This window comes from Salmo salar, chromosome 27, assembly GCF_965601325.2.
Source record: "Salmo salar chromosome 27, fSalSal1, whole genome shotgun sequence".
Classification (NCBI taxonomy): domain Eukaryota; kingdom Metazoa; phylum Chordata; class Actinopteri; order Salmoniformes; family Salmonidae; genus Salmo; species Salmo salar.
Window position 1 is genome coordinate 19012525 of NC_138317.1, and position 25263 is coordinate 19037787.

The 25263-nt window shown below is 42.7% G+C and overlaps 1 protein-coding gene across 1 annotated transcript in view; it reads left to right on the plus strand.

Annotated features, from left to right (window-relative positions):
* The first annotated feature begins 645 nt into the window (after positions 1-645).
* LOC106588584 (partitioning defective 6 homolog gamma) overlaps positions 646-25263 on the plus strand; it is a 48580-nt gene continuing 23962 nt past the window's right edge. Inside the window, exons 1-2 of the mRNA XM_082970077.1 lie at positions 646-968; positions 5447-5669. Coding sequence (XP_082826203.1) covers positions 894-968; positions 5447-5669 — 298 coding nt within the window. The 5' untranslated portion in view covers positions 646-893. The remainder of the gene's footprint in view (positions 969-5446; positions 5670-25263) is intronic.

Sequence of the window (25263 nt, forward strand, 5' to 3'; positions counted from 1 at the left end):
TATTATTCAGTGAGCGAATGATGCATGATTTTTAAACTAGGTTATTGTTCTCAGTCAGATTGAATCGTTTCAAAATGCTTAGGCTATAAAGTAATAACGCCAGAGGGGGTGTGGTATATTTAAGCAATAAGGCCAGAGGAGGTGTGGTATATGGCCAATATACCATGGCAAAGGGCTGTTCTTATGCACGACGCAACGCAGAGTTAGAGCAGTAAAAATACATGTTTTGTCATACCCGTGGTATACGGTCTGATATACCACTGCTGTCACCCAATCAGCATTCAGGGCTCGAACCACACAGTTTATAATGCTTATTATAATGCTTATTATAAACCAGGTAGTTTGGGTCCTAAGCATTATAAACTGGGTGGTTCGAGCCCTGAATGCTGATTGGGTGACAGCCGTGGTATATCAGACTGTATACCACGGGTATGACAAAACATGTATTTTTGCTGCTCTAATTACTTTGGTAACCAGTTTATAATAGCAATATGACACCTCGGGGGTTTGTGGTATATTGCCAATATACCACGGCTAAGGGCTGTATCCAGGCACTCAGCAAGAACAGTCCTTAGCCGTGGTATATTGGCCATGGCATCGCGTCCCCTGGCGTCTTGGAGGACGGGTGTTTTGGGAGGGTTGAAAGCTGAAAACGATGATGTCATCTGCGAACTCACTCCCCCAAGTCAGAGGCACCGATTTGTTGTCTTCGTTTTATTTCCCCGCTGAAGTTTCACCAATGCGTCGCGGACCGCAGCACAAACCGAGGAAGTCAGATAACTAAACTTTGCCGTCTAAACGACGTGGGATTTAAGGGATTTAGCGACTGGACATAGATCCGAACAGCCCCTTTTCTGTGGGCGAGCGCGTGAACTTTTACTGGAACCGCAAAAATGAATCGGAGTTTTAATAAATCCCAATCTTCCCTGCAATATTTTGATTGCATCGCGGTTGAAGTGAAAAGCAAGGTAAGCCGACTGGCCTGTCGATGGAACACATTTAGACACCATCATGATCATTTTCTTTGAAGTAGGCTAAATAGTTAGCCTAAGCTACTTGACATGCTCTGGAATGGGGTTTCTGGCTAAATAGACTCGGCTGTGGTGGAAGAGGTAGTAGACCGTACTGCTACTTGTCTAGATTTGACCTGCCACATGCAATGGGAAAACTCACAAACTCTCAACAATTAAGCCACAGTTGGTTAGTTGATGAATTGGTTGTAAACTACTGTGATTTTCACAAGGCAACTTTTTCAAATTTCTAGTGGAAAACCCGCTGAAGATTGGGACTATTCATGCGAATCCTGATGCCATGGCAGATGTTCTAGAAAAACTGGTTTTGCATTGAGGAAGGGTCGATTAAATGTTAATTATTCTAAACAAAGTCTCCTGGTAATTCGCAAGAGTAGCGGTCGAGATATGGTTATTTTTTGCAACATTTGTTGCAACTACACTTGATTGTTTTGCTACTAACAGAGTTGACACTGACAGCGTGTTGATTTCAACACAACAATACGCCGACTGACTTTACAAGATTATAGCCGAGCTTTCTCAACCAAGTTACATTCCAATAGACCTAACACCGAGCTATTTAGATATTTTAACACAAAGAATGTCTCTCATTGTTGCAAAACTAAAATGTAATCGTCTATGGATGTGGGCTAGATACCGAGACATGTTGTATTTATTAGGACAAGCAGCTCTTGACCTGCTGGGTGTCTGACTCTCCCCTTACACTGTAAACATCACTCTAAGTCTGGAGTGTGTGCCAGTTGCCTACCAACCAACAGACACTGTTGGGTGATCAGACGAAAATGTGCCGTTGAAACCATTGGTGGAATAGATCAGTTCAGACGACTAGATCTCTTACTACTGGCCCATGTCGTGTCCTTCCTCCATCCTGACATGTCAATATATTGTACTGATAGTATATTCTTCTACTACTATGATACCTGAGCAACAGATAATGTTCCTCCATCATTCCTCTCTTTCCTCCTCTCGTACAAGGTTTAGGATGGAGCTGGTGCTGATGTTTAGTTTATCCTCAGGTGGATTTCACAGCCTGTACGCTTCATAGGCAGGTTGTATAATCTTTGTGTAGTATTGTGGCTGGCAGTGTTTTGAAGGCTCAAGGCTCTCGTTGGTGAAGTGCATCATTGCACCGTGCCTGCCCGCCGCAGAGCTGATCCCCTCTATTGTTTCAGAGGGCTGAGTGAGTATTCAGCTCTAATTCAGAGTTAATATTCAGTCTCACTAATTCATACCGGGGCTGGAATGCTGCTGACCCATTGTCTGTCTCTCTGTCTGTGGTGAAAGGAGGTCCTCTATCAGGAGCCCTATCAGAGGGTTAGGGCCCCCTTCTGGCCTGTCTCTCCTGGGAAGCCCTTAAGGAGCAAGCAGTTTAAAGTTTTGTTTGTGTGTTTGAAACAACCTCTGACAGGTGGAGAGGAAACTTGTCATCAAGAGCCGTATTGGGTTGGGCTAGGTAGGGCAGGACTAAACGTGTCATCACAGAACTAATTGGCTGTTGTAGTGAGTCAACCAGTGTCATCCTCTAGTGACACAACAACCTAACTCACCATCACCACTCTATTCAGGCCTGTTGGAGTGTGACCTCAGTCAGGCACCATCTCTCCCCACTGAGGGAGTCAATCGGTATCAGCCTCTTAGTGATGTCATAAAGGAGTTTAGTTCCTGTTTTTCACCGACCCAGGAGGATAACCTGTTCTCAGGAGTTGTTCTGATAACACCAGACTAGAACAACGTGGCTTCTCAAAGACGAGCTGTGTTGCAACGGGCTGGTTTGTCTCAGCGCCAGGTGTTCTCTGTAGAGCTGTCTTAAGATGGTACTGTAGTATGTCTTCACTCACCCAGCAGTATCTACCTCACCCTCTCCCTCCCTCACCCATCACGGTTCATCTCTCAACCACTGGAATTTGCATCTCCATACACAACTGTCCGTAGCTCGGCTGGGTAGTTTAGATTGTCACACGGGGAAGAAACGTGATAAGACAGAGCAAACAGACATTAGCAAACTTAGTCTGGCCTCCATCCGTGTCAGTCAGCGTGTCGGCCTAATGCTTGAGCAGCGCAGCCTGTCAGTCTGTACCTGTCTGGACCCGATAACATTCTCCTGTGAAAGAGGAGGTGGTGCTCTTTGTTAGTGTGATGTATTATTTTCAGGTTCTGATTCAAATTTAGCTCATGATCTTGTTCAGACTTGTAGCTGGCTGATTCCCTTTAGGCTGTGTTCATGTTTTAAACACAGGCTGGTTTAACAGCTCAGTCACACGGATGACACGGTAACATACTGAAACTGAAAAAGTACACTGACGTCTACTTTTCAACAGCTAACATATCTAGCACTTTTAGGATTCTGTTTTTGAATCCATTTTATTTCGGGGGTTTTTTTCTCATAAAATCATATCATGACTCAGTGGTTTTCACAAGACCTCAGCCCACAAGCTGAGCGAGAACAGTCTGTCACAAACTCATCACTTATTGTTAAATGTAGGTTTCATTTGATTTATTTTGGTGTGTGTGTGTGTGTGTGTGTGTGGTGTGTGTGTGTGTGTGTGTGTGTGTGTGTGTGTGTGTGTGTGTGTGTGTGTTGGCATCAGTATGAGTTGGATAACACACCTGGCATCACACTGCCTCACCAACATGTTCAGATGATATTTCACATTGTAATGACAAACTGCATGACAGGCCCAGTCTAACACTAACCTCCCAGCAGTCTAACCTAGGCCTTCCTCTCTGAGAAGATAATTACCGTACCATAGCATACTGCAGCACAGTGCGCCACCATCCACAAGTGACTACTGTTGTAATGTGACTGCTATTGTCAGAGACAAAGCCTAGCTTGTGTTATGCAGGCCCAGTGCCCACGCATACAGTGATAGAGTTTCTACTGGCCATGTCAGTCACATGACCAGAGCTGTGACCCCTGGGTCACCCCAGCTGCTCTCCATGGTGGTCCAGTCTCTCTCTCTCTCTCTCTCTCTCTCTCCTCTCACACTCACACTCACACTCACACACACACCAGTACAGACAATCACGCCTCTGGGCATCCTGTCTGAGCAAACCTTGGTGTGTGTGTGCGTGCTCAGTCAGTTCGTCCACCCCCATATAATGTTGTTCTGACCCGAACTGTTTTGTCTGTTGGCGTCATCTCATCCAGATAGGCTTGTTTACTGCTGACTCATTCACCTGCATTGTTCCTTTTGTTTCAGGTTCCTTCCCAAATGGCACCCTACTCCCTATATAGTGCACTACTTTTGACCAGGGGCCTTGATCAACAGTACTGGACTACAGTGAGCTCCAAAAGTATTGGGACCGTGACAATGTTAATGTTGTCTTGGCTCTGTACTCCAGCTCTTTTGATTGGAAATGATACAATGACGGAGGTTAAACTGCAGACTGTCAGCTTTAATTTGAGGGGTATTTTCATCCGTATCGGGTGAACCGTTTAGAAATGAAAGCATTTTTGTACATGGGTAGCATCCACGTTAATGTAGAAGTGTTTAGAAACATTCTATTCTTATTTACAATAAGTGACTCAAATGACACTACATTATTTACTATTAATTTATATTGGACAGGAAATGATCTGAAGCACAACCAAAATAAACAGCAAATGCATCCAACGAGTTTGTAGAGTCACAAGCTTGATGTAATAATTTCGTGCTAGGAGTACGGGACCAAATGCTAAACCTTTGACTACTTTAATACACACAAGTGAATTTGTCCCAATAATTTTAGTCCCAACATTTTAGGGGACCATGTACAAAAAGTGCTGTAATTTCTTAACGGTTCACCCGATATGGATGAAAATACTCTCAAATTAAAGCTAATTAACCTCATAGTCATTGTATCATTTCAAATCCAAAGTTCTGGAGTACAGAGCCCCCCCCCCCCCAAAAAAAAATTGTCACTGTCCCAATACTTTTGGAGCTCACTGTGTATTTAGGGAAAAGGGTGCATTTAGGACAAGCCTAAACCTCCACTTCCCCCTTGCTTCAGTGGGATAAATGGAGGACATGGACATAGCAATACGGCTCTTTTCTTTACCTGTGTCGTGGCTTGTTTTGAGCGTTACATTGTGTAAATAGTTTTATTGTGGTTAGACTGTCTGTGAAGTTCAGGAAAATCATCTTCTTTAGCCGTCCTGAAGGAACATTGTGTCTGTCTGCCAATTCTGTTTTGGCTGAACATCGTCTAACCTCGGTGGTGGATTAGAGAACAATGTGAAACAGTTGTGACGCTGTGATTACTTAGCGTTTTAGGACTCTGTCCCACTGAGGTCTTTTATGTCTTACTATACGTTTATAGGCCAGGTCGATATCGATCGAGATTCAAGTATAAGGTTGGCTCAAATTGTGTTCAGTGCTGTGCTCTGTCACCAAGCAGCTGTCTTGCTAACCCATCCCTACGTGTTGTCCCTGCAGTACGGAGCAGAGTTCCGACGGTTCTCCGTGGACCGTGTCAAGCCGGGGAAGTTCGAGGACTTCTATAAGCTCATCGTGCACGTTCACCGCATCGCCAACATGGAGGTCATGATTGGCTACGCTGACATCCACGGAGACCTGCTGCCAATCAACAATGACGACAACTTCTGCAAGGCGGTGTCTACGGCCCACCCGCTGCTCCGAGTCTTCATACAGAGACAAGGTGAGGATGAGCTAGACTAATATATGGTGTTGCAGTTTGCTCTATCGGAAACAATCGTTTTCTTCTACGTAGTCATTGGTTATGTAATGATTAGGGACTGTTTTCTCACCTAGCGGTCAGGATCCTTTTGTTTCCCTCACACTGGGGGGGGGGGGGGGGGTTACTGTCCTGTACTGCTGGTCCTCCATGTGTGGGTGTGTGTGATGGGTCAGTCCTGTGTGCTAACTAAAAGGGAAATGCTTGCAGGCGAAAGGAGGTCGATGGGAACGTCTTCTTTCATGCCAGACATTACTGAACAAAAGCCCTGCTTGAATGATATGCTCCTCACTATGTAGGGCTGAACTGAGCGCTGCTCATCCAAAGGCACCGCTCCTAAACACTGAATGGGAGCCGGCATCCCTCCCCCATATACACAAGGCCTGCGAAGGGCTCTTCCCCCTGTATACCAGGCATGGGACCGGGCATGGGAAGTCGACTGCAGCCGGCCCCAGCATACAAATGCATCCATCACCTTTCATGTGGAATGTTCACGTCATTGGCTGTGTTGTGTTTCCTGGTGTACTGTCCCGAAACGTACTGCTACAGTTCGTTTTATGACAATACTCCCAATGATTTTAATACAAGAGACTGAACAAAGTGGGGTGTTATCATGGCACATTGCTGACACAAAGGATTTGTCTGTTGAAAGGATGCCGCTCCAGTAGGAAGGAAGATTATACAATGCCTCTCCTAACAAAGAGTTAGTTTTATCAGGTGTTTTTTTTTGTGAAGGGTTAAGTAATGATAGTGAAGTATTCATATGTGTGCAGCAGGGCAAGGTGAACTTATTGCACTGGAACTCATGGTGTAAGCGTGAGTACTATTTACAGGAATTCGCACTGTAGTTTCTTTGGAAATGAGTCAGCATTCTGGAGCTGTGTATTGAACCTTACTGGAGGCCATTGTTCTAACATCTAGTCATACTGAGGCCTATTCCTGCCTGTGTATCTGGGAGTAAAAATCCCCTATGGTGAGTAGCGCTGGGTAGTACCAACCTACAAGCCTACAGTCACGCTGTCCAAGCATCTCCTGACCACCCGGAGAACAATCCAGGCCTCTGTCAGAGACGGTCAGTAGCTAGAAATACTGCCCTCTGTCAGGGCCTCACATAGAGACATTAGTTTGACTCAGCGTCACGACTCTGTCACTCTGATCACACTGATCCTATTCTAATGCAGTATGGGTCGTCTGGACCCGCAGACTGACTGAACAAACACTTAACTAGACCCTAACCTCACAGAGACAACAATACTGCTCATAACAGCAACAGTCTTAAACATTGTCCCTCTCTATGTTTTGCGAGAAAGCTGGTAAGGAAATTCCTTATGCAAAACACCCCCTCTCTGAGTGAAACTCTGGAATGGGTTTATAAGACTGAACAGAGCAGGTAAATGTCCCTGAATGGAGTTCCAGAACCCCTCACTGTCTGTCAATTTATAGTCTTCTCTCTTCCACCACATGACCTCGGACCCAGCCAATCAGAGTAGAGACATAAAGTCAGATGAGGCCCCTGGGGCCAGGGTAGGGTGGTCACTAGATCACCTCCATGGTCCACTGCCATGACAAGGACCCATTTGATGTGCTGCTGCAGAGGTGCACTTCTCCCCTCTGCCCGGGACCCACTAAGACCCTCAGATCTCTGGGTAATGACTAATCTGAGTACAGGGGGGAACTGAACCTGGAAGAGCCCCACAAAGGGCCCACTTCCTCCTGGTTTAATTTGAACTCACCACCCCACCCCCTACCTTTCCCCAACCCCCTCCCCCATGTGAGTGTGGAGACCTTGCTGCTGCTTTTACAAGGTTATCTCTCTCTCTGACCGGTAACCAGGCCTGTCGTTAGTTTCGATGGATCAGTCAGTAGCCACATGCATCATTGCATCTGGCTTTCACCCATCCTGCCTGTGCTCTCTGTTGTTCAGTGAGTTATGAGGTTGTAGGACAATCAACATCACACTGAGGAAGAGCGGGTTAAGGATCTTTTCTTTTCAGATTTCAAAAAGGCTTTACGGCGAAAGCAGAGCATTAGATTATGTTAGGACATCACCTTGACAAGAAAAACCACACAGCCATTTTCCAAGCAAGGAGAGGTGTCACAGAAACCAGAAATACAGCTAAAATTAATCACTAACCTTTGATGATCTTCATCAGATGGCACTCATAGGACTTCATGTTACACAATACATGTATGTTTTGCTCGATAAAGTTCATATTTATATCCAAAAACCCAATTTTTACATTGGCGTGTAATGTTCAGAAATGTTTTGCCTCCAAAAACTTCCGGTGAATGAGCACGTCATTTTACAGAAATACTCATCATAAACGTTGATAAAATATTAAACTGTAATTCAAAGAATTATACATACACTTCTCCTTAATGCAACCGCTGTGTCAGATTTCAAAAAAACTTTACAGCGAAAGCACACTTTGCAATAATCTGAGTACAGCGTTCAGACACGAAACCAAACCCGCCATTTTGTGGAGTCAATATAACTCAGAAATAATATTATAGATATTCACTTACCTTTGGTCTTCATCAGAATGCACTCCCAGGAATCCCAGGTTCACAATACATGTTTTTTTTGTTCGATAAAGTCCATAATTTATGTCCAAATACCTCCTTTTTGTTTGTGCGTTCAGTCCACTACTCCAAATGCAGGAAGTGCGCCGAAAAGTCAAAGTTCTATTTATGTTCGTAGAATTATGTCAAACGATGTATAGCATCAATCTTTAGGATGTTTTTAACATAAATATTCAGTAATATTCCAACCGGACAATTCCAATGTCTTCAGAAAAGAAAAGGAACACAACTCATGTGAGCGCGTGCCTCTGAGCTCATGTCATTTCCTCACTCATCTACTTCCAGGCCCTCTTGTTCGCTTCAAATTCACAGTAGAAGCATGAAACAACGTTCTAAAGACTGTTGACATCTAGTGGAAGCCTTAGGAAGTGCAAAATGAACCCTAAGTCACTGTAGTTTGAATAGGGAATCAATTGAAAAAACTACAATCCTCAGATTTTCAACTTCCTGGTTGGATTTTTCTCAGGGTTTTGCCTGCCATATGAGTTCTGTTATACTCACAGACATAATTCAAACAGTTTTAGAAACTTCAGAGTGTTTCCAAATCTACTAATAATATGCATATCCTACCTTCTGAGCCTGAGTAGCAGGCAGTTTAATTTGGGCACGCCTTTTATCCGGACGTCAAAATACTGCCCTCTACCCTAGAGAAGTTAAACGGGGAGATCCAGGGAGATTGGAATCATTTCTTTGCATAATTTACTAATCCTGTTACTGGAGCCACATCTGTTTGCATAATCATGATTAATAAAGTGCAGAGATGGGGAAGCTGTGGCCTCGACTAGTAAGCTGGTTACGGAGGGGGAACAGTATTAGGATTGTCCTGTAGACGTATAGAGCAGAGACAGTTGAACTCTGGAACAGTCTATTCTAGTGTATAACTGTTACAGTTCGGGAGCTTTGGAAGATACAGCATGAGTATGAGAACAGAGGGGAAAGGAGTAGTGGAAAGCATGCCTGTATTCAGGCTCCCTGCCTGAGACAATGTGTGGGTGTGATTGTAGCTGTCCAGTCATGTGGAGCCTGCTGGTCACTCACATTAGCTCTGGGTCAGAGAGCTGCAGGGGTAGAGCTTTGTCTGGCCTCCCTTGTTCTGCAGTGGTGGAGCTTTAGGTTGTCTCTGAAATGTCACCCTATTCACCATATAATTCACTACTTTTGACCAGGGCCCTATAGGGAGCCATTGTGGAAAGCGGCCTTAGTCTGGCCTCCTCTTTAGACAAGCTCTGGCATGACCACTTCTAATGTAGCTCAAGCTGATAATTGCTGCATAGGGTTAAGGTTCAACTTGTGAGTTGTAACTTTTAATAAAAATCTTTGCCACAATGCAAATTGATTCAAATTGCATTATAAATACAGAATGAAATAGCTGGCACTCATGGTCTGTATCAGGGGTAGTCAAATAGATTCAGCTGTGGGATGATTTTTGTCAGAGTGAAATGTTGTGGGGGCCGGAACATTATTATAATAATTTGTACACTGCAAATTGACCAAAAATAAATTGTATTTGAAAATAACAATTTCATACAGTGCCTTCAAAGTATTCACAACCCTTTTCCACATTTTGCTGTGTTACAAAGTGGGATTAAAATGTAATTTATTTTGTAAATGTTATACACAAAATACTTCTTGCTCTGTCAAATTGGTTGTTGATCAATACTAGACAACCGTTTTCAAGCAGATATAGGTAATCTGTAACTCGGCCACACAGGTGCATTCACTGTCTTGGTAAACAACTCCAGTGTAGATTTGGGCTTGTGTTTTAGGTTATTATACTGCTGAAAGGGGAATTCATCTCCCAGTGTCTAGTGGAAAGCAGACAACCAGGTTTTCCTCTAGGATTTTGCCCCTTGGCTCCATTCCGTTTATTTTTTATCCTGAAAATCATTAAGTAATGGGGAGTTTAACGGGGCCCGACTGGCGCAGCTGTCTAGGGCACTACAGACCTGAGTTCGATCCTGAGCTGTATCACAACCGGCCGTAATCGAGAGCCCCATAGGGCGATGCACAATTGGCCCAGCGTCGTCCGGGTTAGGGGAGGGTTTGGCCGGGGTAGGACGTCATTGTAAATAAGAATTTGGTCTTAACCTTTCTGGGAAGGGGGTTCCGCTAGCGGAACACCTGGCCTACAGCCAGTGAAATTGCAGGGCACCAAATTCAAACAGAAATCTCATAATTAAAATTCCTCAAACATACATGTATTATACACCATTTTAAAGATAAACTTCTCGTTAATCCAACCACAGAAGGAGAGGTGTCACAAAAGTCAGAAATAGCGTTAAAATTAATCACTAACCTTTGATCTTCATCTGGTGGCACTCCCAGGACTCCATGTTAGACAAATGTTTGTTTTGTTCGATAAAGTTAATCTTTATGTCCAAAAACCTCATTTGAAATTGGCGTGTTATGTTCAGAAATACATTGTCTCAAACAAACATCTGGTGAAAATGCAGAGAGCCACATCATATTATAGAAATACTCATCATAAACATTGATATAAGATACAAGTGTTATACATAAGATTAAAGATACACTCCTTGTTAATCCAGCCGCTGTGTCCAATTTCAAAAAGGCTTTACGGTGAAAGCACACCATGCGATTATGTTAGGTCAGCGCCTAGCCACAGAAACCATACAGCCATTTCCCAACCGAGGAGAGGTGTCACAAAAGTCAGAAATGGCATTAAAATGAATCACTTACCTTTGATGATCTTCATCTGATCGCACTCCCAGGTCTCCATGTTGGACAATAAATGTTTGCTTTGTTCGATAAAGTTAATCTCCACTAATCCAAATGCACAAAGCGCGGGCACAAAGTCTAGACGAAAAGTCAAAAAAGTTCCATTTGAGTTCGTAGAAACATGTCAAATGATGTTTCTAATCAATCCTTAGGGTGTTTTTATCATAAATATTCAATAATGTTTCAACCGGACAATACTGTTTTCATTAGAAAGGAAAGGGAACAGAGCTCGCACTCACGGCCATGCGCATGACTAAACTAAAGGCTTTCACCTGGGCCATCTGCTTAGAGTGCTCTTATTCGCTCCCCTTTCACAATAGAAGCCTGAAACAACTTCTATAGACTGTTGACATCTAGTGGAAGCCCAAGGAAGTGCAATCGGACCCCACAGACACTGGATATTCGATAGGCATTCATTTAAACTACAAGCCTCAGAATTCCACTCCCTGGTTGGATTTTTCTCAGATTTTCGCCTGCCATATGAGTTCTGTTATACTCACAGACATTATTTTAACAGTTTTGGAAACTTTAGAGTTTTCTATCCAAATCTACCAATTATATGCATATTCTAGCTTCTGGGCCTGAGTAACAGGCAGTTTACTCTGGGCACAAAATTTTCATCCAAACTTCCCAATGCTACCCCCTATCCCTAAAGAGTTTTAACTGACTTGCCTAGTTAAATAACTTTATTTTTTAAATACAATCGTACCCATAACATGATGCAGCCACCACTATGCTTGAAAATATGGAGAGTGGTACTCAGTAATATTTTTGGGGCAAATCCAATATTAGCACAGTGAATTGCTTTGCAAAAGTTTTTGCAGTATTACTTTAGTGCCTTGTTGCAAACAGGATGCATGTTTTGGAATATTTTTATTTGCTACAGGCTTCCTTCTTTTCACCCTGTCCTTTAGGTTAGTATTGTGGAATAACTAGAATGTTGTTGATCCATCCTCAGTTTTCTCCTATCACAGCCATTAAACTCTTTAACTGTACTTAGTCACCATTAGCCTCATGGTGAAATCCCTGAGCAGTTTCCTTCCTCTCCGGGAACTGAGTTAGGAAGGACGCCTGTATCTTTGTTGTGACTGGGTGTATTGATACACCATCCAAAGTGTAATTAATAACTTCACCATGCTCAAAGTCATATTCAAAGTTGGCTTTTTTTATACACACACACAAAAACAAACAACTTTGGGGGGACCAAAATAAATGACTAGCTGGCTGATTTTTGCGACAGGCCACCTGTTGCAACCACTGGTATACATGCAAAGCATAGATAGATGGGTTTTATTGTTTTACATTGGGTCAATTCCACAAGAATGGAATTTCAATGTTTAACAAACCATTCAACTCTATGCACAAGGACTACTTTTAACAATTTCCACAGAAAAATGTATTAAAAATAATTTAGTGGAAGAGCTGTGCTGATGTAAACTTTGGTAACAGATTTTTGGTAAAATCTCCCTCAGGTTTTAATGCGACCACGTTTGCCAAGAACTCTGTTCGATATCTGCTCCGAATTTTACTTTTACCCCCTTTTCTCCCCAATTTCGTGGTATCCAATTGGTAGTTACTCTCGTCTCATCGCTGCAACTCCCGTACGGACTTGGGATAGGCGAAGGTCGAGAGCTGTGGATCCTCCGAAATACAACCCAGCCAAGCCACACTGCTACTTGACACAATGCCTGCTTAACCCGGAAGCCAGCCGCACCAATGTGTCAGAGGAAACACCGTACACCTGGCAACCGTGTCAGTGTGCATTGCGCCCGGCCCGCACAGGAGTCGCTAGAGCACGATGGGACAAGGACATCCCTGCCGGCCAAACCCTCCCCTAACCCGGACGACGCTGGGCCAATTCTGCGCCGCTCCATGGGTCCTCCCGGTTGTGGCCGGCTGCGACAGAGCCTGGACTCGAACCAGGTTCTCTAGTGGCATAGCTAGCACTGCAATGCAGTGTCTTAGACCACTGTGCCACTCGGGAGGCATCTGCTCCAAATTAACATGACGCATAGAAAAAAATCGTTTTTGGTTATTGAACTACAGTAAGTGAAGTGGATTTACACCCAGTAATGGAATTACATCCCGGGTCCCTGATCTGTACTACACAGAAATGCATAATTTTGGAGAATATCATTCATATCCATATGTCATGTTTCACAAGTTTCGACAGCGCAGCAGAACAGAGTAGGGTTCCGTGCAGTACAATCTAGCAGAGTATAGTACATTATACTTTACTGTACTCTTTCTTTACTGTATTGGACTGTACTCTGCTCACTGTATTGTACTGTATTGTCCAAACTTGTGAAACATACGTCTATGATAGGTTCAGATTTAGTCCAGTCCGTCTGTGGACTTTAACAGCAAGGCCAGGGGGGACTGACCAAATTTCAACTACTTTTCAACGTCCATGGATGTCCGGTGTTGGTCGGTGCTCAGTGGGTGAGGATGCTGGTTACAGTAAATGGAAAGAGAGGGGGTGGCTCATGGGTAGGTGAGTGAGAGAGATTCTCCAGACTCTTAACACTCTTGGTTTTACCAAAGGACAATAGAAAGACAGAGAGAACTGCTATGAGCTGAACATAAGTATGCCAGTGGAATGGAGGACAGTAGCAGGTGACCCAACTGTGGTTTGTGACTATTATTTCCCATTGTTGCCAATTCACTTGTAGTAATTCTGTTACATAATCTAATTTATTTATAAAGCCCTTTTTACATCAGCAGATGTCACAAAGTGCTATACAGGTCCCAGCCTAAAACCCCAAACAGCAAGCAATGCAGATGTAGAAGCACAGTGGATAGGAAAAGTCCTGTGTGGCTCAGTTGGTAGAGCATGGTGTTTGCAACGCCAGGGTTGTGGGTTCAATTCCCACGGGGGACCAGTACGGGGGGGGAAAAAAATGTATGAAATGTATGCATTCACTACTGTAAGTCGCTCTGGATAAGAGCATCTGCTAAAATGTAATGTAAAATGAAAGGCAGAAACCTAGAGAGGAACCAGACTCTGAGGGGTGGCCAGTCCTCTGCTGGCTGTGCTGGGTGGAGATTATAAGAGTACATGGCCATTAATGCTAGATTGTTCTTCAAGATGTTCAAATGTTCATAGATGACCAGCAAGGTCAAATAATAATCACAGGGGTTGTAGAGGGTGCAACAGGTCAGTACCTCAGGAGTAAATGTCAGTTGGTGATACTAATGTTTTAAAATTATTTTATTATTCTGAATTTTAATCAGTTAATAATGAATAAACAAAATTGAAATCAGTTAAATCACTACAAGTAATTGGTAGGTCGACCATTACTTGTTACTTTTGTGGACTTTCATTATCCTCTCTCATGAGGGAGAGAAATTAGAAAATATCTTAAAGATGAGTGGGATTTTGATAATTGAATTACAAGGCGCATGGAAATATTTCTTACATTTACAGAAGCTAAAAAAATTATACAAAACTAAATGTAAGTGTTGAAATTAGTCGGCATGGCTCTTTACGTTCATGTTTGTGTTTTGATGTATTTCTCATATGGTCATTTTCATGTAAAAAGACCCATGAACACCAACATGTGAAGTTCACAGAAGCATTTCAAATTTGGTGTCAAATAAATGCTAAGATTCTCTATATTTCAGGGAAATTAAGGCATATTCATTTTTCAGCCATTTCCATCCTAAAAATTAGGACTAAGCAAAAGGCTTTGCTTTCTGATCAAACGGAAAACATCTTCCAGAAAAAGTCTTAAAGGTATTAGAAATACAAAGCATAGTGATGTTGAAGTAAAGACCCCTGCCAACTAATATCAACACTTATATTTCGTTTTGGAGATATTATTCTGCCTGCTTTAATTTTAATAAATATTGCCTTGTGCCTTGAAATTCCATTACCAAAACCCAAATCTTTAAAATAAATTCAAATTTCTCTCCTCATGGAGGATAATGAAAGTTCACAGAAGTAACAAGACATATAAATTACTTAGTGTTTTTACTATCACTTTTGTTTGTTTATGAATTAAGTGATTAAATGTGAAATTCTGTTACCTTTTTGGTCGTGTCAGGTAAGTGTCTTGCACTTTTGTCGTGTAGCTGTTTTTGTTTGTCTTTCTGTTTTTTCCTTTGCGAGTTTGACTTTGAGCATCTCTGGGTGTTAGCATGTCCTCATGGATGGGTAGGTTGGTTCTGATGCGACGTCCCATCAACATTTGCGCTGGTGAAGGTCTGTTCTGCAGCAGTGCGCTGTGGTAGATCATTAGACTTTTCAGGAAATCCTCCTTTCCATCGTGCGCCTTTTTCATCAGACCTTTGCCAATTTTGACTGAACTCACTGCTAAGCCGTTGGGGCTGTAGGTGTTGTCTGAATCCCCAATCGGTAGCGAATGATTGGAATTCGGAACTTGAGAACTGCGGGCCATTGTCGGAATACAGTTCAGATGCAACCCCATGTCTTGCGAAGACTGATTTCAGGTAGGTGATTACAGCTTTGCTGGAGGTAGTTGGCAGTGTTGCTACTTCAGGGTAGTTTGAGTAGTAATCGGTAACAACAATGTGACTTTTGCCATTGCAGTCAAAAAAGTCAACTCCAACTTTGTGGTAGGGTCTGTTGGGTGCTGGAGGAGGCATTAGCATCTCTGCTTGCTGCTTTGGCCTGTAGGTCAAACACAGTTCCCATGAAGCAGTGGTCTGGCTGATTTCCTGGTTCATTCTTGGCCAGTACATTACTTCTCATGCTCGTTGTTTGCATTTTACCTCAGCCAAGTAGCCCTTGTGTGTTTTCTGTAGCATTGCTTTGCGTAGTGTCATGGCAATGACAATCTTGTTGCCTTTGAACACTGTCATCCACAACAGTGAGCTCTGCTCTGCTCTGCACATCCAGCAATCCTGTATTTTCTTTGGACAGTTGTTTTTCTGTGTGGGCAATCCTATCAGTATTGTTTCTTTCAACTCTGTCATTCTTTGGTCAGCTGCTGTCTCTCTCTTTTGATCTGCTCCATTCTCTCAGAAGACACAGGAAGTGATGCTACGATCATATCGACATAGGCCTGAATCTGATTTTCTGTGTGTCGGCGCTCTCTTTCTTGTCAACTACTCGAGAAAGAGTGTCAGCGGCAGACATTTCACTTTCACGGGGTGTATATCATCTTCACGTCATACTTTTGCAGTCTGATCAACATTCTCTGGATTCTCATTGGACAATCATTCAGTTGCTTAGACATGATTGACACCAGTGGTTTGTGGTCAGTTTCTACTTCAAAGGCTTGTCTGTAGACTTATTGGTGAAACCTTTTGCAAACGTATGTTCGCCAGTAGTTCTTTCTCTATTTGTGCATACCTTGTTTCTGTGCCTGTCAAGGCTCTGGACGCATAAGCAACGAGTTGCCATGTGTCGTCATGCTGTTGCAGAAGAACTTCTCACAGGCCAAACTGTGACACGAATGCAGAAATCCTTGTGCTTTTCTCTGTCTCATAGAACCTGAGCACTGGCTCTTCTGTGATTGTCTTCAGGTTGTTTTTGAAGCAGTTTTCCTGCTTATGAGTCCATATCCATTTGTTTGTCTGTTCCAGAAGACATCCGAGTGGTGTGGACTGTGCTGACAGTTGAGGTATGAATTTTGCAAAACTTTTCAGACGCTTCGTGCCCATGAAGCATCTGACGTCATCCTTGTTCTTCGGGTTCTCCATATTGTTGATGGCTGATGATTTTCCTCGGGTTTGGTTTGACTCGATCCTCTGAAAGTACGTCTACCACAAAGGTATGTGTTTTCACACCAAACTCGCATCTGTCCTTGTTTAGTTTCAGGTTGCCTTTCCGTGTCAGGTCCAGCACTTGTCTCACTCTCACGTCATGTTCTTCTTTTGTGGACCCCCAGACGATGATATTGTCTATCATGGTCTCTAGTCCTGGAATGTGCTCATAGATTGTCTTGTGGTAGGCCTCTGGCGCTGAGAGAATCCCATATGGCAGACAAAGAAATGTGTACCTGCCCTCAGGTGTGTTGAATGTGCCTAGCCTTGAGCTTGCATCATCTAGCATCATTTGCCAGAATCCTGATGAGGCATCAAGCTTACTGAACCACTTTGCTCCAGCAAACTACAACATTATCTCTTCTCTGGTTGGCAACTTGAAATGCTCTCGCTTGATAGCTTTTTTGAGATCTCTCGGGTCTAAACATATCCTGAGATCGCCGTTCTTTTTTATCACAATAACCAGTGAGCTTACCCAATCTGTAGGTTCATCCATGTTTGTGATGATGTCCATCTTTTCCATGCGTCCGAGGTCCTCCTTGAGCTTTTTTCATGCACAACTGTAGTATTTTTGTCATCGATACATATTTTGTGTTTTCCGGGTTAACATCTGAGACCCTAAAACACGTCCTCGTACTCAGTCAGTAGTGATTCTTGGTCATTTTCAGTCTGTCACTACATACTCTTTTCACCAAATGTAGCTTTTCACAAGCACTGATTCCTAGGATAAGCTGTACACTCTTTTCCACGTTCAGCAGCTGTGCTTTGAAATGTTTTTCCTTTGTGCTGTAAAGTTACTATGTAGCTTCCTTTGACTGCTACGTTCTCCCCAGTATAACTAGTAACCTCGATTTTCATTGGGTGTATTTTGCTCTTCATATTCAGTGTTTTGTAGTCATCCAGCGACAACAGGTTTACCTGCGCTCCAGTATCGAGCTTGGATGGTATTGTAGTTTAATTCGCATTCAATGGCACAATCCATTCAGTTTTTGTAGTTATATAATTTGCCATATGCAGGGCAATTTTTTTGGCTTGTGGATAACTCCACATTTTCCACATGTGGTGTTTCGATTTTTCTCTTTTGGTGTGTGTGTGTGTGTGTGTGTGTGTGTGTGTGTGTGTGTGTGTGTGTGTGTGTGTGTGTGTGTGTGTGTGTGTGTGTGTGTGTGTGTGTGTGTGTGTGTGGCTCCTCTCTTTGTATTGCATACACTGACGTCTCATCCCTGCGCAGCTCTTTAGCTTGTGCTCTGGTGGTTTCAGCTGCTCGACACATTCACTACTTTATCCAAAGTTGCTGCGTGAGCAAGATGTAATCTCTCCTTGAGTCAATTATCAAGTATGGCACAGACAATCCTGTCTTTCACTAGTGAATTTGAAAATCTGAAAGACACATGTTTTGCTCCGTGTGTTCAGCTCAGCCAAGTACTGGTCAACTGACTCCCTGTTTCTGATCATTAGATCAACTTTTATCTCTCAAACGTAATGTTCTGGCTTGATACAAAGTACTCCTCAAATTTAGCCATGAGCCCTGTCAATGTCAAGTTTGCCTCATCTAGCTGAAAGCTATTGTAAATGTCCAATGCATCCCCAACAATAACATGCTGAAAAATTGAAAGCTTCCATTTATCTCCCCTCGCTCCACTGGTTGCTATGTAGATAATGGATTTCAGCTTGAAACATTTCCATTTGTCGGCTAGATTTCCTGTTAACTGCACAGGAGTAGGAGGACTAAGCCTATCCATGACCGGGAAACAGGTACAGTTTCAATTTCTCTTCCGTTAGTTGCTCATCAACTTGCTCATCAATATATTCCAATGCAGCCCCTGTTCTTCGTATGATGACAAACCGGAGCGTAGGTTTAACTACTTTTTAATAAACAGATACTTCAGCTGGAAATGTCCTTGAAGTATGCCTTGCATGGCTACACAACTCCCCCACCCTCGCATAGCCTGCTGGGTGACATAGTCTTAATGTTATTAACACGTAACAACACAACTAATGTTTCATTCTTAAGATGGACTTAACATGTTACTGAGGTGCCTACAGTCAACATAAGTTTTCCTTAAGGATCTTATTGGCTTCCATTGTCAGGTACAGTTAACTGTTTTTCTTCTGGCTCAAAGCACTGCTTGTTTGACGTACCTGAATCCCCTCCACTACAAGCAATGAATGAATAAAAACAAGACAAAAACACTTATGTAGACTTCTAAAGTTAATGTTGAGTGTGTGCCAGTCATAATCCTACCTACAACTACACTAATGTAGTGGACTTCCTGCCTTCAAGCAAAATATGTTTTTGCTTTGGTTTTGGGGAAAATGTTTTTTAAGACAATGCCAGCGCTGAACAGACTAAACTTTAAACAGACGTCAAGAGCATCTCTTTCGCAAAACCCACAGTTGAAATAAATACTGGGAAGTTGGGAACGAGGAGGTCGGTGATATAGGCCAAGGTCGTCTCGGTGGCAGTGTAGCTTGTTTAACATGTGGTGTTATGGGTACATAACCTGATTAACCTTCTGGAAACCCACCTGGGACACTAGACTGATAATAGTGTTAGCAAAACAGTGTCTCTCTTGTTTTAGTACAAATGCACAGTACTAGCTGTCAGAAGGAAACTGCTTTATCAACATTTAAGTTGAACTCTTAGTGCATCTTGAAGCGTTAAATGTGGATGAGCTATTGTAGAAATCTCTTCGCCATTTCCTGGTTGCAAAAATTCTAATAGTTCTCTGAATTTCAGTTTGTGACAAAGCAAGCAAGGATAGTGTAGAGAATCATTGTACTATCCAAACCGCTGTGAAATATATTTTCCATAACCAAAAATATTGTATTTTCATCTGTTTTGAAGCTGGTGTACAAAACCAAAAGTAAAAGACACAAAAACTAAACTTAGGAACCGGAATCATAGAACTAGCGCACATAGAACATATCTACCGCTTTTTAGACTTGCTTTAAATGAGAATGACAGATCTATAACACACACACACACACACATTTCTATGTGGGTTTGGTCAGGTCGCCCAAAAATATATCTATTGCAGTTTTAATGTGGCAAGGAGAACTAAAATTCAGTCCATCATAGTGAACCAATTGTTACTATTGTTTTTGCTGCTTTTAGACTCAAACGTGTATTGAGTTGTTTGCACAGCAGACATTCAGGGAAAGTATTATTCTAATTACACTGAGGGTGCAAAACATTAAGAACACCTGCTCTTTCAATGACATAGACTGACCAGGTGGATCCAGGTGGAAGCTATGATCCCTTATTGATGTCACTTGTTAAATCCACTTCAATCAGCGTAGATGAATGGGAGGAGACAGGTTAAAGAAGGATGTTTTAAGCCTTGAGACATGGATTGTGTTTGTGTGCCATTCAGAGGGTGAATGGGCAAGACAAAAAATATAAGTGCCTTTTGAATGGGGTATGGTAGTAAGTGCCGGGCACACCGGTTTGTGTCAAGAACGGCAACGCTGCTGGGTTTTTCACTCAACAGTTTCCTGTGTGTATCAAGAATGGTCCACCACTCAAAGGACGTCCAGCCAACTTGACACACCAGTGGGACACATTAGAGTCAACAAGGGCCAGCATCCCTGTGGAACGTTTTCAACACCTTGTAGAGTCCATGCCCTGACGAATGTATACTCAGTGTATAGACTCTATTTCAAGCATAAATCGGTTGTTGAGGAATGTAAATTGGCATGGTCTGAATAGAGGCATGTCATACACACTGCAACAGAACCCTGCTGTGGGGCAGTGACTGGACTGAGTGAACCAGCTGCTTTGTTATATTTCTGTAATTGCTAATCAAAGTGTGGTGGTGCTTTACAAAGTGTTCGAAACAAACATCCCTCTCCTGTAAGTATAATTTAATTCCCCAGAGAGGATGTGACTCCAGACCAGTGTCTGAAGTCCCAACAGAGGTCTAAGATGGAGAGCCAAGACTGCAGACTGTATTGGCCAGCTAGAAACATAGAGAAGGCCCAGATGAGATCTAAATGGGTCGAACTTGTAACGAGATGGAAGTAAAATTGTTATTGCCATTTTAGATTTTAATTTTATCCATAGTTAATCTTCCGTGACGTTGTTTTTCTTAGATCCATAAGTTTCTCCTTCTCATCATGATAATGTGTTATTGTTGGAGGAGAGTCCTTTTGGCATTTAGCACGCCTCTGTTAGCAACACGTCTCCTTTCCCCCAGGTGTAGCCCCCCTCCCAAATTCCTGAAGACTTGCCTGTAGCTTCACTGCGCCATTAGTCTGTCAATGCATCCCTCCTATGAAGGCTGGGTGTTATTTGTGTCTGTCTACCACAGCAGCCAACCACGGGGTACTGTCTGAACATCTGGTCTACCCAGACCCAGACCCTTCACGACGACGGGGCTTCCGAGAACGCTCCCTGGAACAGGACCACGATTTGTTACCACCGTCATTGTACTGGAGACTCCTCCTGAAGAGACGCACACCTGACAGCTGTGTTTTCACCTCTCCACCAGTGTAGTGTACAAAGCTGTGCCCTCTGAGCGTTTTGAACCAGGGTGTAGAGTCATATAGCATTAGCCCTTTATCCCCCCCAGTCAGACCAGTGACAGCAGAGCAGGGTTAGGGATGTCACTCCTGTGCTGAGCTTGGATTAGATGTCTGATTAGTTTAATGTAGTATTTATTCATGCGAGAGTTCTGCCTTTCTCCTCCTCTCCAGGCCTTATGTAAGTGTGCTACTGGATTATGCAACTCACATGCTGCCTGGCCAGAGGAGAGGACTACAGCAACCCTTGTATTATCGGCCATGGCTCCCTTCCAGAGGACAAAAGAACGGCTACAGCGTGAAAGTGGAGGCCTGCTGTCAGGGCCACGTTGACTTGAAATAAAAAAGAATCTGAGCAAGAGATGGACAATGAGACAAGTCTACTGCACAGTTAATTAGTGATGCACCGATATGACATTTTTGACTGATACCGATATCCAAGATTTTCCTTGCCAAAAAAAAAGATTTTATTTTTACATTTTTGCGGCCTTTTAAGCATTCTAGTACAGTTTAAATAGTTAACACACACACACACACACGGACGCAGCGGTCTAAGGCGCTGTATCTCAGTGCAAGAGGCGTCACTATAGTCTCTGGTTCGAATCCAGGCTGTATCACATCCGGCTGTGGTAGGGAGTCCCATAGGGTGCCGCACAATTGGCCCAGCGTCGTCCGGGCTGTCATTGTAAATAAGAATTTGTTCTTAACTGTCTTGCCTAGTTAAATAAAGGTTACATAAACACCACACTGACCCCAAAAATATTTTGTTGGCATTTTACGTATGTCCCCATTACCAGTAAAACATAATCAAAACCTATTTCTTTCACTTACTTGCTGTGCTGTTTCGTTGTTCAGTCGTTTCATTCTCAACCAGGATTTCTATGGAACGCTGTTTGGGTCTTTTGCGTGTCAAAAAAGATACACATCAAATAACACGACATCATCTGTTTCAGTAGCTATAGTTAGCGAGCTAACTATACAGCTTGGTGTCATCTAAAATAACCCTAATTTATAAGACAGTTCTTATTTGATTAATGGTGGTTGGACCCATCTATGTGAAGCTAGCCACAATAAGGATTAGCCACAATAGTGGACTTTGCTGTTAGCCTTCAAAATAAAAGTATGGCATAATTCTACTATTTGTATTCACTGTCAATGACATACTTTTATTTTGAAGGCAAACCGCAAATTCCACTATTGTGCCTAATCCTTATTGTGGCTAGCTTCACAACACATAACCAGGTCCGGTCGAGCATCACTAGCCAGATGAAGGTAGTTGGCTGCTTATAATGTTAGCTTTGGGCAGCAGGGTTAAGTAGCTGGCTAGCTATTAATTTTTATGAACTGAAGTTCAATTTCAATAGGCGAACAACAAGTAGCAACCTAGATAATACTTACTCACAAGGATTCCTAAGTCATTGCTAAGTATAATGAAAATGACTGCAGTTTCTACTGGTCATTGTTTTCAGGCTGGTTGTATTGGTGCTAGCTAGGTACCAAGCTAAAGCTAGCACCCCAGATGTTGCGGTCGAAGAAATGATGCTTTATTACCAATGCGGTATTGTAAACACATCATTCGTGGCCTGTGTTTGCTTGTTTGCAGACTTTGTTTTGTACATCTTTGACAGTGTTACTGTATATTTTATGACACGCAAAGACTCAAACGGCGTTCCATAGTATGTATGTCGTGAAGCTAATAGCATTGACGCTATTACTGTGTAACTCCGGTAGGGCAACATCTGAAAAATAGCACCCTTGGTAGTGTGTACCGGTGCTCGACCAGTCATCGGAAGCCAACATTACCCACGACGGAGAACAGTTGATTGTCAATGGCAATGAATTCCATTATCTTGGCTTTGATGGATTTCGCATTTGAGTTGTCACGCTGAAATGTTCTTACACTTTCAAATGACTGCTAGACTTGTTGACTGCTCGATCCACACAGCAGACATTGTAGGCTAGGTTAGGAATGCTGTGTTGCACGTGTAGCGCAACATTTTACGTGGCGTCATTACGTCATGTACCTACATTATATAGGTATGCACGGTAGCTTTTACATCGGTGTTAAACTAGACATCGGGCCGATACCGATGTTGGCATTTTTAGCTAATGTTGTCCAATTTCGATATGTTCATCGATGTATTTTTTTTTCTTTATTTTTTATATATCTCGTGCATCCCTACAGTTAATGCATTTCCGATGTCTGAATGCTCTGCAGGGATAAAAGCCTGGTTCTGTTTGGAATAGAGTGGTTATGAAATGGGTCCATATGTATGAGCTGGTCCACATGTTGCTCTTGAAAGGGGAGGAAGAGAACCAGCTGTCAGTAGCCCCTCCACCCCATGTGCCCCTCCCCCACTCCCCAGCATTAGGTTTCTTTCCTCTCACTTTGGTGAAAGTGCTGAAGCTGACAGTATGACTGTTCAGAGAAAGTCTGAAAGAGGGTGAACCGAAAGGGAGAGAATGGCCTCTACAGGTTTAGGCTAGTCCAGTCTGCTGTGGTTCTGTTATTCCTCTGTCAGACATCAGACAGCCCTGTCTGGGTCATTGGTAATCCCAGTCATATCCAGAGGGGAGACAGTCTGAGCATCACAACACCATGCTGGACAAATAACTCCCAGAGAGGGGGGGCACTGGCTGGCTGCAGATGAACAGACCAACATGCTGTTCATTGAAATACCTTCTACCTTCTTATATGTTTTATAGCAGGTCTGTATTTGGCTTACCTCTACAGTATATTTGGTTATCCTGCCTGCTTCTCGTAGTAGGCTGTCCTTTGTGTGTTCCTGGACCATGTCAAGTGTATCTATGCTAAGGTGGCAATTATTTATTTATTTATTTATTTATTTGTTTGTAATAATGACAATTACAACAATACTGAATGAACACTTATTTTAACTTAATATAATACATAAATACTATCAATTTAGCCTCAAATAAATAATGAAACATGTTCAATTTGGTTTAAATAATGCAAAAACAAAGTGTTGGAGAGGAATGTAAAAGTGCAATATGTGCCATGTAAAAAAGCTAACGTTTAAGTTCCTTGCTCAGAACACGAGAACATATGAAAGCTGGTGGTTCCTCTTAACATGAGTCTTCAATATTCCCAGGTAAGAAGTTTTAGGTTGTAGTTATTGTAGGAATTATAGGACTATTTCTCTCTATACGATTTGTATTTCATATACCTTTTGACTATTGGATGTTCTTATAGGCACTTAAGTCTTGTCAGTGTAACAGTATACAGTGGGGGGGAAAAAAGTATTTGATCCCCTGCTGATTTTGTACGTTTGCCCACTTACAAAGAAATGATCCGTCTATAATTTTAATAGTAGGTTTATTTCAACAGTGAGAGACAGAATAACAACAAAAGAAATCCAGAAAAACGCATGTCAAAAATGTTATAAAATGATTTGCATTTTTAATGTGTTCTTAATCTGACTTGCCTAGTTAAATAATGGTGTAAAAATAATAAAAATAATTAAAATATTAAATCGGCGAATCGGTGGCCAAAAAATACCCATTACCGATTGTTATGAAAACTTGAAATCGGCCCTAATTAATCAACCATTCCGATTAATCGGTCGACCTCTAGTTAGCACCATGCCTGACTGGGACAGGCCCTCTCTGTCTGCCTCCGGCTGCATGCTCTGTTGTAGCAGGACCATTATCGACAGTTTAGATGGGGCCCTAAGTCAACCCACTTGTTAGGGTCTCAGTCATGCCACACCACCCCCTTCTCCACCCCTGCTCTTCCCATCAACAGGGGGCCAAATAGTTTGGTTTAGTTTACCCAGGCAAGTTTTTTCCCCCCCCATGGCTTTACTTTGACGTGTCTTGGTGTTTGTTGGTGTTTTGTAGTTTAATGGTTGTTTGTGGAGTTAGTCATTATACGTTCATGGCAACAACAACACAGCAGCTGCTTGTTGTTGTTTAGGAGTTTCACAGGAGCAGGGATGGTTGGGATGAGAGCAGACGTGTG